The sequence below is a fragment of the Cavia porcellus genome, unplaced genomic scaffold (genome assembly GCF_034190915.1).
Source record: "Cavia porcellus strain 051 isolate PalLab524CR breed Dunkin Hartley unplaced genomic scaffold, mCavPor4.1 scaffold_29, whole genome shotgun sequence".
Classification (NCBI taxonomy): Eukaryota; Metazoa; Chordata; class Mammalia; order Rodentia; family Caviidae; genus Cavia; species Cavia porcellus.
In genome coordinates this window covers 20,158,134-20,171,665 of record NW_026947512.1, presented here as the reverse complement: position 1 = coordinate 20,171,665, position 13,532 = coordinate 20,158,134, and the positions used below count along the sequence as shown (strand labels likewise).

The window sequence follows — 13,532 nt, the reverse complement described above, 5'->3', positions numbered from 1 at the left end:
ACCCCAGTCTTTTTATTTATTTTGAGACAGGGCCGTGCTGAGTTGCCTAGGCAGGTCTTGAAGCTGTAGTCCTCTTGCCTCAGCCTCTTGCATGCTGGGATTATAGGTGTGCACCAGTGAACCCAACTGAAAAATGGATGTGAAAGGTGCTTCTGGCAAAGTCTCAGAAGGAATGAGGAGCACATTACTGGCCAGTGCAGGAAAGTAGCAGAAACTTGACTGGATTGTAGTCTATCATTGAATAGAAACCAGGTTTCTCAGCAAAGCAGTGAAGGTGTGACCTGTTCCTCTTTGTACTTGGAGAACAATGGAAAAGAGACAAATTGAAGGAAGTGTTAAGTCAAAAGAAACTTGCACTTTATTTTTTGAGAGATTCTCACTTACATTAGAAAAGTCAGTGATGGGAGAGTATGCACTACACGTACAGAATACATCCTAATTTTTTTTCTCATTCCCTCTCCTCACCATGGTAAATGTAATCATTACATACTGAAAATGTGTTCTAATAAAATAAAAAAATTAAAAGAAAAAAGAGCTGTCACCATAAAAAAGAAAGAAAAACATACTCCAAAGAGAGCGTCAAGGGTGCAGCTGGCCAACTCCCTACTGAAGAGATTAGACGGTGACTCAGATCCAGTCATCTCAGAATACAGAAACAGAGACAAGCTACCCAGCAAAGGTCTGCAGAGAAGCCCTTCCTGGAATGGATCCCTTTGAAATACACAGAGATCTACTGGTGCTCTAAGGAGGTCAATGTTAGTAAAAATCACTGCCAGCTCATAGTAAAAGAAAAAGAGGTAAGATGGAGGGGAAATGTCAGATTTCTGGGATTCCACAGGCAGGAAATAGACTACCAGAGCTATCTGCCTATCAGCATATACTAACTTTCAAGGAAAAGAAAGTGTGAAAGCAAAGCTGTAGTTAGAGAAGCAGAGGCCAAAGAGATGGGGCCCGGCCGCGAGGGCTAACTGGGCCTCACTAACCCAAATGGCAGGACCCCAGCTGCAGACCTTCTCAGGCCTTAAAGCCGAGTGAGATCGGCGATGGAGAGCCGGGGTGTGTGAACAACCAAGGGACAACTGTTCCTGACTGGGACTGGTGATCTCTTACTCCTTTCCAAGACAGAAATGACTATGGCATACTTGTCCCATCATTGTGCTTTAGAAGCCAGATGGACTTATTTTCTGGTTTCCAGTAAAGAAGAATTCTGCCCCAAGATGGACCATATGGAGGAGACGAGATGATGGGATCTGGGACTTTTGAGCTGAAGATAAGTATCTTTATCTTAAAGATAAAGACGAGGTGGTGGAGTCGATGATGGGGTGATGATGTGGGGATGGATGTCACAAGTGGGAGGAGTGTGAACTTTGGGGCTGTAGCTGTTGAATAATAGCAGCTTCCCAAAGACACATCCACACCTTAACCCCAAATGCCTCTAGTTATTTGGAATTAAGTCTCTGCAGGTCTCATTAAGACTCTCAGGATTAACTGAATTAAATGGGTCAAATCCTTTAGAGGTGTCCTTCGAAGACAGAGGAAAGAAGATGATACACAGAGGAGAAACTGATGTGGAGACGCAGACAGAGGCGGGATCGATGTGTCTGGAAGACAAGGGATGCTGAGGATGCCAGAGAGGACACTCAGCTGGGGAAAGGCATGGGATGGCTTCTCCATCAGCGCCTCCAAATGAGCCAGTCTTGCTGACATCTTGCTTGGATTTCAGGCTTTTAACTGAGAGAACAAGTGTATGCTGTCTAAAACTACCTGGTGTGCGCTAATTTGCCAACGCTCAGCCACTCTGGGAAACAATTACACTTCCTGGGGCAGCACATCTGATCCTGACCTCTGGGTTTGCTGCTTTGTCTCTCTTGTATTTCATCAGTGGCATGTGATGACGACTGTGTTAAGTACTTCTGTACAGCTTACACTCTTCTCCCTGTCCCCAACAAGTTTCCTTGAAGAACTCTTTCCCTCACTTGTTTTAGCACCTCCCTCATGCTGGGTGCCAGGAATAGTAATGGTGGAGGGGTGGGCACACTCACAGGCGCCCAAGCACAAGCTCCTAGAGCCGGGGGGCAGACTCACCCGGGAGGAGAGCCCGTTGGTGAGTCCATTGGCGGTCCTTCTCATCACTGCTGAAGGGGTCACGTCTTCGTCAGTGGGTGACTTTGTTCGAGGGGGCACAATGCCAACTGCAAAGAAACAAAGCAGCCAGTGGGCATCATGGGAAGCATGGAGGCAGGGAGCTTGGCTCTCCGGAGAGGCTTGCTCTTGCTCACCACCGAGGCTGAAGGCTCAGGGCAGTAAGCACTGTCTTCAGGTATGAATGAGCACTTAGGAAACTTCTCTGACCCTTCCAGGGGAAGATGGGCCAGTACCTTTGTTGAGAGCTGCCTGCTTCTCTGCCTCCACTTCTTGCCTGGTGGGCAGAAGGCTGATATCTTTGGGGGTATCCAGGGGTGATGTCTGGTGAGAGTCTTTCTTGTTCTGCTCATAGCTTGCCTTGGGCTAGGGAGAAAGGATGAGAAGATAGTTGATGCTAGAGTGACTGCTGGAATGTGACCTTCTCATCGCCTTTCCCTCTTAAACCCCTGAAGTCACTGGAGTGTGACACTCCATGTGTTCCAGCCAAGAAGTAGCCAGGGTACACTGGTACCCAGGCACCAACAGTTGGCTATCGTGGAGAATGACAGCTCAGTGCCTAAGGGAGGGATCCAGGCAGGGTCCACCAGAAAAGGGCCTCAACCAATGCAGCCCACCATAGATTTGTCTGTAAGCCAGTCAAGGAATGGCTCGAGCAGTGTGGAACCTATGGCACACAGTGGGCATACAGAGCCTCTGTCAGGATGCAAGGCAAGGATATGAGCTGCTTTTTTCTAAACTTAAACCTCAGTATTCAGGTTTAATTGCAGTGTTGGCCCTTTGCTATAAACAAGTGGGTTTTAGTTTGCAATTTGGGCACTCGGTCTCTGAAAGGTTCACCATCACTGGCCTAGAGTTTCTAAGGATTCTGTCTGGATCCCACTCCAGACTTCAGAACACAAAAGTGAGTGAGCCTTGGTGCCTGGACTGTGGGAAATGAGAGGAGCATTTGCTGAGGACTCATATGAGGCCAGAAAGGACCTCAGACATCATCTGAGCCACGTCTTCCCATGGCACAGTTGACGAATCCGTCTCAGTGAGGGGAATTCAGAGAGAAGGCCAGGCCAGAGGATGGAAAGCTCAGCTCTCACCCAACTAGAGAGCATGAGAAAGTCTCATTCCTGTTCTTTGCCTGTCAAACACCAACAGTGCTTGGCCTACCTTACCAGCAAGCCCTGAAGGGTCGCACAAATCACACACAGCTGAGCCCATGGTGCATTTTCCAAGCACAGACACAGGATATTCTCTACTCACCACACCACCTCTTCTAAGCCTAGCTGCCCAGTGCCCAATCTTGGGGAATCTGGGTGGCAAGAGCCAGAACAGGGAGAACGGGACCTGTGTGCTTACACTCCAGGGCTCACAATACCCACAGATGACGAGGCAAGGCAGAGGCATAGAGAGGAGACATGATGGTTGTGGCCTGAGGTGGGGGGAAAGTAAAGGAAGGGATTGGAATGGCACTGGGGTGGGTGTCGCTTGATTTCCTTTGGCTGGCTACCTTGGTAGGGAATGGGGCAGGACACCAGCTCCCATAACTGGTGGATGCCCATTAGCCTAGATGGCAACTCATTTCCCCATTGTCCACGGAGAGCAAAAGGAGGAAGCCAGTCCGAGACTGTAACCTTCCCTGCTTTCTTTACTCTGAGTTCACTGGGGAGGAGAGCCCTGTAGAAACTGAGCTGTGGGCACAGCGAGAAGCTCTCCACATGCAGTGAGTGGGGAGAGTAACCCCAGGGCGCTGCCCTGGCCCCGAGCCTGGCCCTTTGTCCCTTCTTCCCCACCCCTCCAGAAGCCAAGGGTGCTGGGTACCTGACCCCTGGCTGTCTCGCCATTGCGGTGCCAGGAAGGGGAGTTGGGGTATGGCCAGAAGCGGCTCTCGCTAGGGAGTGGAGGGACGGTGGGAGGTGACTCCAGAGGGACGTAGGCTTTGGGGAGGGGTGGCCGAGGTGGGCCGGGTTCCTGAGGCAGAGAGAACGAAGCCAGAAGCCAGAGTGTTAGGAGGAACAAGAGCAGCCACTGTGAGAGCGGGAGAAAAGAGCGTTAGTGTGAGTCAGACAACATCTGGGGAAAGGGACCGTGGGCCGGGGCCTGGACACTAGAGCCCCACCCCTGCCTGCAGAGCTCTGCTTGGCCTTCAATCCCCCCAACCACTCCCCAGCTCCCCACTTTCCTCCAAAGCTCCCTCCTCGGTGCCCCCCAGCATGCTGGGCACAGTCCCACCCCAGGACCTTTGCTGTCACTGTCCCCCCTGCCTGCAAAGGTTTTCGCTTGTTTCACTCAAGTGCTGAGAGATAGTCTCAGTTTCCCCTGCTTTAGTCCCCTCTTCTCCTTGGGCTCCTCAGAGCACAGACAGCCTGGACCTCACTGCACCATCTGGGGAGTGTCTGGTAGGCTGCTGGCTTACTGTGAGCTGGTGTCAATCCCCATTGGATGCTGGGCCTTGGGGATCACATGAGTGTCTCTCAGGGCCTTGTGCCACCATTCACCTGTAAAAGAGCCCTCCAGTACCTGCTGCCTGGGGTGGCTGGGAAACTACTCCCCCACCATCTCTCAACCCTCTCCTCCCTGGAATGCTATCAAGGGGCTGGCATTTTGCTCCTCATCCTGGTGCTCAGCAAGGGCCTTCCCAGAAAAGGAGACAGCTGGAGGGAACAGGCATGGGGCAATTCAGAGGCAGGGTCACAACTCAGGTGCATGATCCACTCCCTTAGACAAAAAGCCAGAGCTCTAGGACCTGGAGCTCTGGGGGAGAGATGGATGCAGCCTCTGTGTCATTTCAGACAGATAAGGATCTGCTCTTCTTCCTGCTGACTTTACATTCCACTCCCCAGCTTACCTCATTGGACCCCGGCTTGGTGGGGGACCCCTGAGAGCCAGACACCAGTGAAAAGGGGCTCAGGGGGCTGGTGAGGCTGGCAGAGCTGAGAGGGCTGGCTGGGCTGTTGGAGCTGTAGGTGCCTGAGGGCCCGAGTCCTCCTTGGGGGAAGCAAAATGGGGAGAGGTAAAGGACGGGAGAGGATGTGTCAGTGGGTAACATGGGAAGAGGCAGGGAGAGACCTATTGGGGAGGTGGGAGCAGGGATTTAGCTTCTCGGGGCCACCGGCCTTGCTAAAGAACTTCTGCAGGTGCTGGGGTCACAGGCTGGCTGTGAAGGGAGCATTGTGCAAAGGAACACGACACCGGGCAGGGAAGATGACACAGCAGCTTCCCAGGTGTCGGAGGGCCAGCCTGAGGGCCTGGGGCTCAAGGAAGCACAGGGGCACAGGTCACCAGTGGGCCTATGCACTTTGAGGTCAGGGAGGCTCGGGGGCTCTTTGACCTTTTCTGGGGGGCACATTTAGAGTAGGGAGGTCAATAGAGTCACTGAGCAGTCTACTGATCTCTTCTGTGGGCAATGAGGGAGCCCCGTTTACCACCCTAGGTCCAGGGAAGATTCTGGGTCCTGAGAAGGACCTGCCTGCCTCTGAGCACAGAGTGAGCTGGCGGGTGTGGGGCCTTGAACTGGGGAGGCACTGACCTCTGTGCTTGGCAGTGTCCGTGCCCCGGGACGGGTTGTTCTTCCTCAGCCCCTCCATCACGTCTTGGATCCTCCAGATCTCCTTCTGGATTTGCCGATTGAGCACCTCGTTCTGAACAGCCGAAGAGCAAGTCAGAGGAAATGGCTTCGAGGGGTGTCCTAGCCTGGACACCCCTCTCTCTCTCTGTCTCTCTCTCTGTCTCTCTCTGTCTCTCTGTGTTTCTCCTCTCTCCTCTCTCTCTCCCTCCTCTCTCTTCTCTCTCTTCTCTCTCTCTCTCTCTCTCTCTCTCTGCTGGGCACCCCACCCTGTACCACTTCAACTGTTGTAAAATTTTGTCTCTAGAATTGCCAGAGCCTCAGAACTGAGAGAATGAGGGCCCATCTTTCTGGTGAGACCAGTATCAGTATCTTTCTTAGCTACCCCAGAACAGTCAGGGTGGTTTGAGAGTAAAGGTCCCTCTAAGCAGTGACCAATTTGCACAGAGCAAGAGCTTCCTGCTTAGTTTTCCTTTGTAATACCCACACCTAGGGGCTGGGGGTTTAGCTCAGCGGCGTAAGCGTCTGCCTTGCAAGCAGGCAGTCGTGAGTTCGATCCCCGGTACCGATAAAAAGGAAAAAAGACCAAAAAAAAAAAAAAAAATGTAATACCCACACCTAACATATGCCAAAGTGGTGAATTATACTCAATTACAGATTACCACTTACAGGTTATAGGTTACAGGTTTCAATGATAGAGCTACCCCTTACGCAGAATCACTCAATACCAGGCACCAAGCTAAGCCTTTTGCTTGTACTAAGTCTTTCCAGTCACACAAATTGCTATGCAGTAAGCATAGCAGCAGTTCCACTTCAGAGCCTGGGATCATCTGTGGGTAAGTGGTGAGACCAGTATCAGAAAGGCAGCTGTGTTCACTACTACTGCATCAACACTGACTACCGTGGGGATGCGGGTCATTTTGATTCAGATGCTCTTGGCGTCAACCCTACCCTACCTCCTAAAATGCATGTGTTGAGAGTGAGGCCTGCCTATGGGACATGGTTACATTTGGGTCCTCTGGATCAAGAAGATCTTGACCTTGCCAACCAGCTGCAAGTTAGGGAGGAGAGTTTTGTTACCAGGAGGAAAATGGGGAAACCATGGTATTAAATGCATCAGAAATGCAGGGCTTGCAAAACTTGCCAGAGAGGAGGGAGGGCCTCGAAGAGAAAACACAGGAAAGACCTTCCCCAAGATCACTAGTCTGTCTCCTGCTTCGGGCTATTTCCAGCACATCCCAGGAAGGAAAGTCCCACTCCTATCTAAAACTCTTAAACTACCTGCCCTTCTGCTTTGGGCTCCAAGATATTCATATTTATATGTCTGTTTTTCAGTTTCTTTCAAGCCCAGAATACCCACTGAAGTCTCCCATATTTTGGCTTTAGCTCCTCCCGCTGTGAGCTGGTGGAAATGAAGAAACCCACGTTATCTTCATCCTAAATCTCAGAGTCCATTCTAAGTAGCCTGAGCCTTACTTTTGCCTCAGGACCAACTCCTCATCTTCAAGCTCTGAGGTTGTTAAAGTGGGAAAGGAGAGCACTATGGTCCCCTTTGCCCAAAAGGACCAAGGAAGGGGCCCCACCCCCACCCGCTCAGGGCCCTTCTTCACCTGGATGTCCAAATTGAGCTGCTCCCAGAGGTCATCATGCAGGGCAGAGACCTCAGACTCGAGGTTTTCATACTCCATGGTGCTGTTGGTCAGCGCCTGCAGGGAGGGGGTTACTGAGAAATCTAAAGCCATCAAAACCTCTCTCTGTGTCCTGCAACAAAGACCTGGTGGCACAAGGCTGAGATGTTCTAGCCTTTCAAAAAGAGTGAGAGCATATGCCACTGAAGAAGAGAGAGAGCTGAACCCTCTAAGCATGGGGTCAAGCCAAATGGGGAATTTCTATACCCTTCTTTTTGCCTAGGTTCAGGTACAACCATTGAGGACAAGGACAAAGGGCCTGGAAGGAGGCTTTCCTCTGTGGAGTTTAGGGACTGTCTTCCTCTCTTCTGGGCCGCATTTTCCTGGAGCCTTTGCTGCTGCTTCTCAGGGCCCTTATTATCAGTTTGTACTGGAGGATCTGCCACAAACTCACAAGCAGACAAGGCAGCAGCATTTCCACTGTGTCTTTTCTCTAAGGAAGGGGGCATAAGTGGGCAGCAGAGGCACTAGAGCAGCCTGGGAAATCAGTAGCTTTCAACTTCATGCTTTATCAGAGAGATCCTGGTACAGCTAGGTTTGGGGGCAGGAAGCCCACTTCTTGGGGCAGACTGTCTGGAAGAAGCAGACTCATACTTGCTGTCTGTGGCCAAGGAACTGTTAAGGTTTTTGCCCATGTGTCCCCAGGCAGGAGCACTCTGCTTTAGCTCTCTGAGGAGAATCTGGGTTAAAGCAGCAGTGGGTGCCCAGACCCAGGTGTCAGGTTACCGTGGTGGCCTGCGATAGCTCCACCCTGATGTTGATGAGCTGGTTCTGCAGGGATTCCTTTTTGTGAAGCAGTTTCTCTGGGTAAGCAGGCTGACTTCCAAACATTTCCAGCTCTTGGTGGGTGCCCATCAAAGCACTTTCCAGGCTCTCCTGCAGAAAGGCAGGGGGCGTGGCATGAGCTTTCCTGATTACTCCTCTGGGGTCTTTAACAGCAGAGGCCCCAGACCCTAATGGTTCGAGCAGGCAGCCAAGTGGAGGTGGTCCTCACATTGCCTGCAGCCCATGGGAGACCTTCTGCAGTTCTGAGTAAGATGCTGAAGGAAGGACAGAGCTCTGTCAGGTAAGTGAGGGAGGAGACAGCAACCCATGCCACCTCCAAGCCAGCCCCACCTGCAGGCCACCCCAGTGCTCACCTTCTCTGCTCGGAGCTGCTGCACCAGCCGATCCTGCTCTCTCACCACCTTGTTCTGTTCACACAACTTGCCCAGCAGCTTCTGGGGGCCCAGGGAGGGAAGAGGAGGTAGAGAGAAGGGGATGAAGGACATGGTTTGATGGGGCTGGGGGAACTGTGATGACAGGGCCTGGCCTCTGGATACCACCTTCCTTCCCTGTTGAGGAGCCCCAGGCCTTCGCCACAACCTTGGAGGCGCTTGGAAAGAGGAAGATGGCACTCCATCTTGGGAGGGACACTGCGACCAAAAGTCTGGCAATAGGCTCCTGTACCCCCATCCAGAGGGGGCGCAATTTAATACTGAGGGCTGAGGAGATGGGATCTCACCAGCAGACAGGTGTAGGAACAAACAGCCTTATAAAAAAGTATGATGTGAACTGGCCCGTGTGCCCTCAGGAACTCCCCAGGCCAGCTACACAGTGGCCTGGGCAGGACCAGTAGTAAAGAGAGGGAAACAGGTCAGGACAGTCTCTTCCAGAAAGACATGCTTTCCACACCCACAGCTTCACTCATGCCGTTCCTCAGACTCTTTCTCCTGAGCCACTTCTCATCCTCTGGACCTTTTAATTGCAAGGCCAGTTCACATGCCACCTGCTTTGCCCCTAACGATCCGACAGCCTTGCCTACTTTCAGATGTTTAGTGGTCCCATTTGGCAAGTGACTCTGTAGCCACCTACTGTTACCTGGTGTTGTACCTGGCACGTGGGCAGGAGCAAGCTACACTTTCTCTCTAGTTACCCGGAGGGACTAATGCCACACTGGCATAGAGCAGACTGATTCAGCTCCCACAAATCCTGTGAGAAGCCAATCCCACCCCTATAGACAAGCGGGCCTGGAGCTGAGTGGAGAAGCACACGGGGCCAGTGTGGGGTGAGGGGTGAGAGAAGAGCGACGAGGAGGCAAGTAGGAGGTCGTGTTCATGGCAAGAAAGAACACAAGTCAAATGTACGGGGCGGGAGAACGAGCCCCACGGAGGAGAGTGAGGAGGGAGACGGCGGCGCAGCGGGCTGCAGCGAACAAGGGAACAGGGAGAGCTGCCCTTACATCCGTGTCTTGCTCGTTTAACTTGTAGGTGTGGAGGCTGTCCCGGAACACTTCTGGGTATGGAGGGACCTGCAGGAATATGAGGTTGGTTACTAGAGCAGGAGCAGGATGATCCTGTGTGGGGCAGGCAAGCTGACCTCCGTTTCTGACAGATACCACAGCCCATCACCTCTGCAGCTTCCATTCTGGGGACCTGAGCTAATGCTCTGTCCCCTAGGTTGGGAAGCCCGTGAAGGCCCCATTTAGATTCCATCACGACTGTCCTTGGCTGATCTGGAGAGATCAGAACTCTGCTGAAATGCTCTGTAGTTCGTCTCCCCTAAACTCCAGGGTCTGCAGTGGCGGCAGGGCTTACTGGTAACAAGCATGAGAATATCAGCAAACCCCTCGGCTGTCTGCAGGCTCAGGAAACAGGAAAGGGGAGGAACAAGCACGGGGAATATTGGAGAACGCTGGCCTAGTAAACTGAGCACAAGTCACAGGGCTTGTGCTGAAATCAGGACTGGCAAGTATCCAGAAGCACTTCCGCATCCAGCTAATACTGCCCAGCCTTGACGACACCACAGATGACCACGGTGCATTCTGTACACCTCTGCCACTGGATGGTTCCATATTACCCCTCATGCTTTTTTAATCCCACAATGTCTGTCAAGGAGACAGCAAATGCCACTCAGAGGCTTGGACACTGAAAAGCAGGTTTGAAATCCCCAGCATGGCATGAGATGTTGGTGCTGGCTGTTTTGATGGTTCAGGAGGTGGGCCTTGGGGTTACCCATGAACATGAAGAATGGAGGTGACAAGTGAGTTTAGGGGAGGAAGAGCAGGCTGAGCCTGTCTCTAGGGAGATGAGGTGGATGAGCACGCTGGGCAGAGGCAGCCTCATCCAGATGGGGCAATCCAACCATGCACAAGCAGCTGAGATGGTGTTGACAGGGACCATGCTGCCAGGCAGAGGTCTTACTTGCACGAAGAGTTGGGCCCTGGGGGAGGAGTTCTCCACCATGCGGTTCACCATACTGATGAGAGTCTCGCTCTCACTCATCTGCAGCAGAGAAGGAATGGATGATTCACACTCAGACCCTCGCCTGGGAGCACCACCACACTCCTGTGCTTGTCTTCAGGACACAGGGGAGGACAGCTCCTCTCGGGCCTCCAGGGCCTACGCTTGGTCTCACCCATCCCTTGTCCCTTATTAACTCTGTTTCAAGAAAAGCGCTGATGCTATCCTAGAGGAAAAGCCACAGCAGGTGCCTGGGAGGCCACTGGGCCCTCACTTGTAGTCTGGAAGAAGCCCCCAGCTCAAGGACTCTTCCCCAGGGTGCCTGACTGCTTGTTCCTATGCGCCTGGCCAGGCTATCAGCTCCTTCCTATTTTTCACACTACTTTGGACAAACATGATACAGCCCAAAGCCTGAACTCCCCAAATCTGCATTAAATGAAATAACTGAAAAAGACAACTGGGATCTGCTCTCCACACAGGCCACAGTACCAACAGGCACAGCCCTTGTGCGTCACCCCCGCTCCACCAAGGCCCTAGTGTACAAGGACTGCTAAACATGGTTTCCAGAGCTGGGCTGGCAGCAGCTATGAGGAACTAGGGTAGTAAATAAGGAGGCGAGCCATGTTAAAGGGACACCAGATACAGGAACACCTCTTTCCACCATGTCATCCTGTGCATTTCAAGAATCATTAAGAACATGGAGGGGGAAAGACTATTTGCCAGATGAAATAGACAGAGACAGGGGAGGGAGGGGAGGGGAGGGGCAAGGGCAGGCCAACCAAGTCAACCTGAAATGCCATCATCTCCTCCCGTCGGCTGGTATAAGAGGACCAGAAGGGCACCTACCAGGGGAGGTCCTTGGTTGTGTCCCTTTAACTCCACTCTTCTATAACAGAAAAGTGGGAGGCAGGAGAAGGTATGAGGAAAAAGCTTTGGGGGAGTAACAGAGAGGAGGAGGACAGGACAGCCACATTCAGGAAGATCTTTGGGATCGAAGTCTTTCTGTGGTCCCCCCCGCCCCGACATTCTTGACCAGGCCCACTGTCTCCAGCAAGGCAGCCTCGTTTTTGTGTGTCTAGCAGGGCAAGGCACCCTCTATCCACAGCTGCAACATCTGCAGTATTTCACTCTCACCTTTTCCAGGACCTAAGTTTTCTTTTTTGTGTGTGTGGGTACCAGAAATTGAACTCGGGACCTCACACTTGCCAGGCAGGTGCTACACCACAGAGCTATATCCCCAGCCTCTAGGACCTAAGTTTTCTATCTTTTTAGCCTGCTTGAAATTTTCTCCTCTGGCATAAAGTATGTCTTAAAAGGTTTTCAAAAGAATGAATTTATGCGCGATTGAATCCTTGTAAGAGTTAAAAAGCTACCATGATGTCAACCACATTTTCTCAAAAGATCCAGACGTAAGCCCATCTCGCCTCTTCTTGCAGCACGTATGTGTGCACAGCTGAGTGTACAGAGGGCCCAAGTCAAGTGTCCACGCGTCAGCGTGGAGAGGACAAGCAAGGCCCAGGCTGTTCCCAGGGACACACTGACCCATTCCTTCCTACAAGCAACAAAGGCAGGAAGCGAGTGTCCTTATCCTTGCTCACTCTCACCTGTGATGTGGGTTAGGGATCTTTCTGCCCACGTGGGCCTCTCCTCTCGGGGAATCCCTGTGTTTTACCTCTGTCTCTCTAAAACATCAGAGCACTTTTGTGAGAAGGTGCCTAACCTAGCACCTGAAATATAATATGCAGTGCTCAGTTAATATTTTGTCGCACTTTGCAAGATATTTAAACAGCAGCAACAGCAGCAATCACCACTCCTGACCAACGGAGTCTGACTAAAAACTCTTGGCTACTTTTCCCATTGATTCGCCCACTGAGTCCGTGAGGCAGAAAGGGCAGGCTGTACACCATTCCCTTGGCATTTGAGAAAATAAGGACTCAGAGAGATTCAGTGACATTTCTAATGTGTTTTTATAAATCCCTGGAAATGGCAGGGCTAGGATTAGAGTGGCTGTGTCTAGACTGTCCCCGTCACACAAGTCTGCCTCTCATTACCCTCTATCCAGGTGGGGGAGGTGCTCTGCAAGCCCTAGGCTAACAGCCCAGCTCCTGTGCCATGAATGCTTGGACAGCAAGTCATGGTCATTAGAGTACAACCAACCAGGGGCCACCAGAAGTGAGTCTGCCTAGGATACTGGAGGCCGGGTCCTCCTCTGAGGCACACGTGCCTTGCTTCCCAATGGAACCATCCTATACTCCACAGCCTGCTCGCACGGTCACCCAGGCACTCGTCTCCACATGCATTGGGATGCTCACAGTGTGGACACAATATGGTGCTTTTAGAACAAGACCACATGGTCCTCAGGGGCTAGGGGCCACCTCTGTAGGCCAAGCTGTAGACATCTGTGCTTCTTCCCCAGGGTCTGAGGTTTACAAGGAGAATCTCATCAAGACACAGAAGCCCGGAAAGCACCGTGTCCCATGCTCATGACTAGAAGAACATACAGTTGCATCTATATCCTCTGATCTCAGTTGATGTTTCTTTCTGCAACCTTAAGAGAATGATGTCATCCCGAAGAAGTTTACCCTCGGCCGTCACATAGCACATGTTTCCTCAGCTGTGAACTGGGTCGAAACTTCAGTAGCATTCCAAGTTCTGCTGTTCACTGGCTGTGTGTCCTTGGCATGTTATCTAACATGTCTACTTTATTTCCTTGGTGATAAAGTAAAGCTCGTAATAGCACCCATCTTGTAGATTATGAAGATGGACGATTAGAATAGGACGAGGCATAGGGAATGCACTGAATTATGGTACTGCCACCACTGTCACCACTATTACTGTTCACACCATACGAGGCGGCATGACAAGGTATGCCATGTGTCTCCAGGTCCCTTGTGCTTTGTAGCACAGACCCGGAGAGAAGAGTGA

The 13,532-nt window shown here is 51.8% G+C and overlaps 1 protein-coding gene across 21 annotated transcripts in view; it reads right to left on the bottom strand.

The window, feature by feature from the left end:
- The window catches only part of Plekha6 (pleckstrin homology domain containing A6), a 132,434-nt gene that overhangs the window by 11,603 nt on the left and 107,299 nt on the right, over positions 1 to 13,532 (bottom strand). For 14 of the 21 annotated variants that reach the window (XR_010044487.1, XM_013157897.3, XM_023567110.2 and 11 more), the window contains 10 exons: positions 10,569 to 10,649; positions 9,608 to 9,676; positions 8,526 to 8,606; positions 8,113 to 8,262; positions 7,309 to 7,404; positions 5,663 to 5,774; positions 4,982 to 5,121; positions 3,955 to 4,104; positions 2,379 to 2,508; positions 2,086 to 2,192 (listed from right to left, as the gene is read on the bottom strand). Coding sequence is in view for 20 of the 21 variants with exons in the window: in XM_013157897.3 (XP_013013351.1) it covers positions 2,086 to 2,192; positions 2,379 to 2,508; positions 3,955 to 4,104; positions 4,982 to 5,121; positions 5,663 to 5,774; positions 7,309 to 7,404; positions 8,113 to 8,262; positions 8,526 to 8,606; positions 9,608 to 9,676; positions 10,569 to 10,649 (1,116 nt within the window). In the remaining variant the exon portion in view is untranslated. The remainder of the gene's footprint in view (positions 1 to 2,085; positions 2,193 to 2,378; positions 2,509 to 3,954; positions 4,105 to 4,981; positions 5,122 to 5,662; positions 5,775 to 7,308; positions 7,405 to 8,112; positions 8,263 to 8,525; positions 8,607 to 9,607; positions 9,677 to 10,568; positions 10,650 to 13,532) is intronic. The other 7 variants (XM_063239967.1, XM_023567113.2, XM_013157899.3 and 4 more) reach the window with 4 other exon arrangements.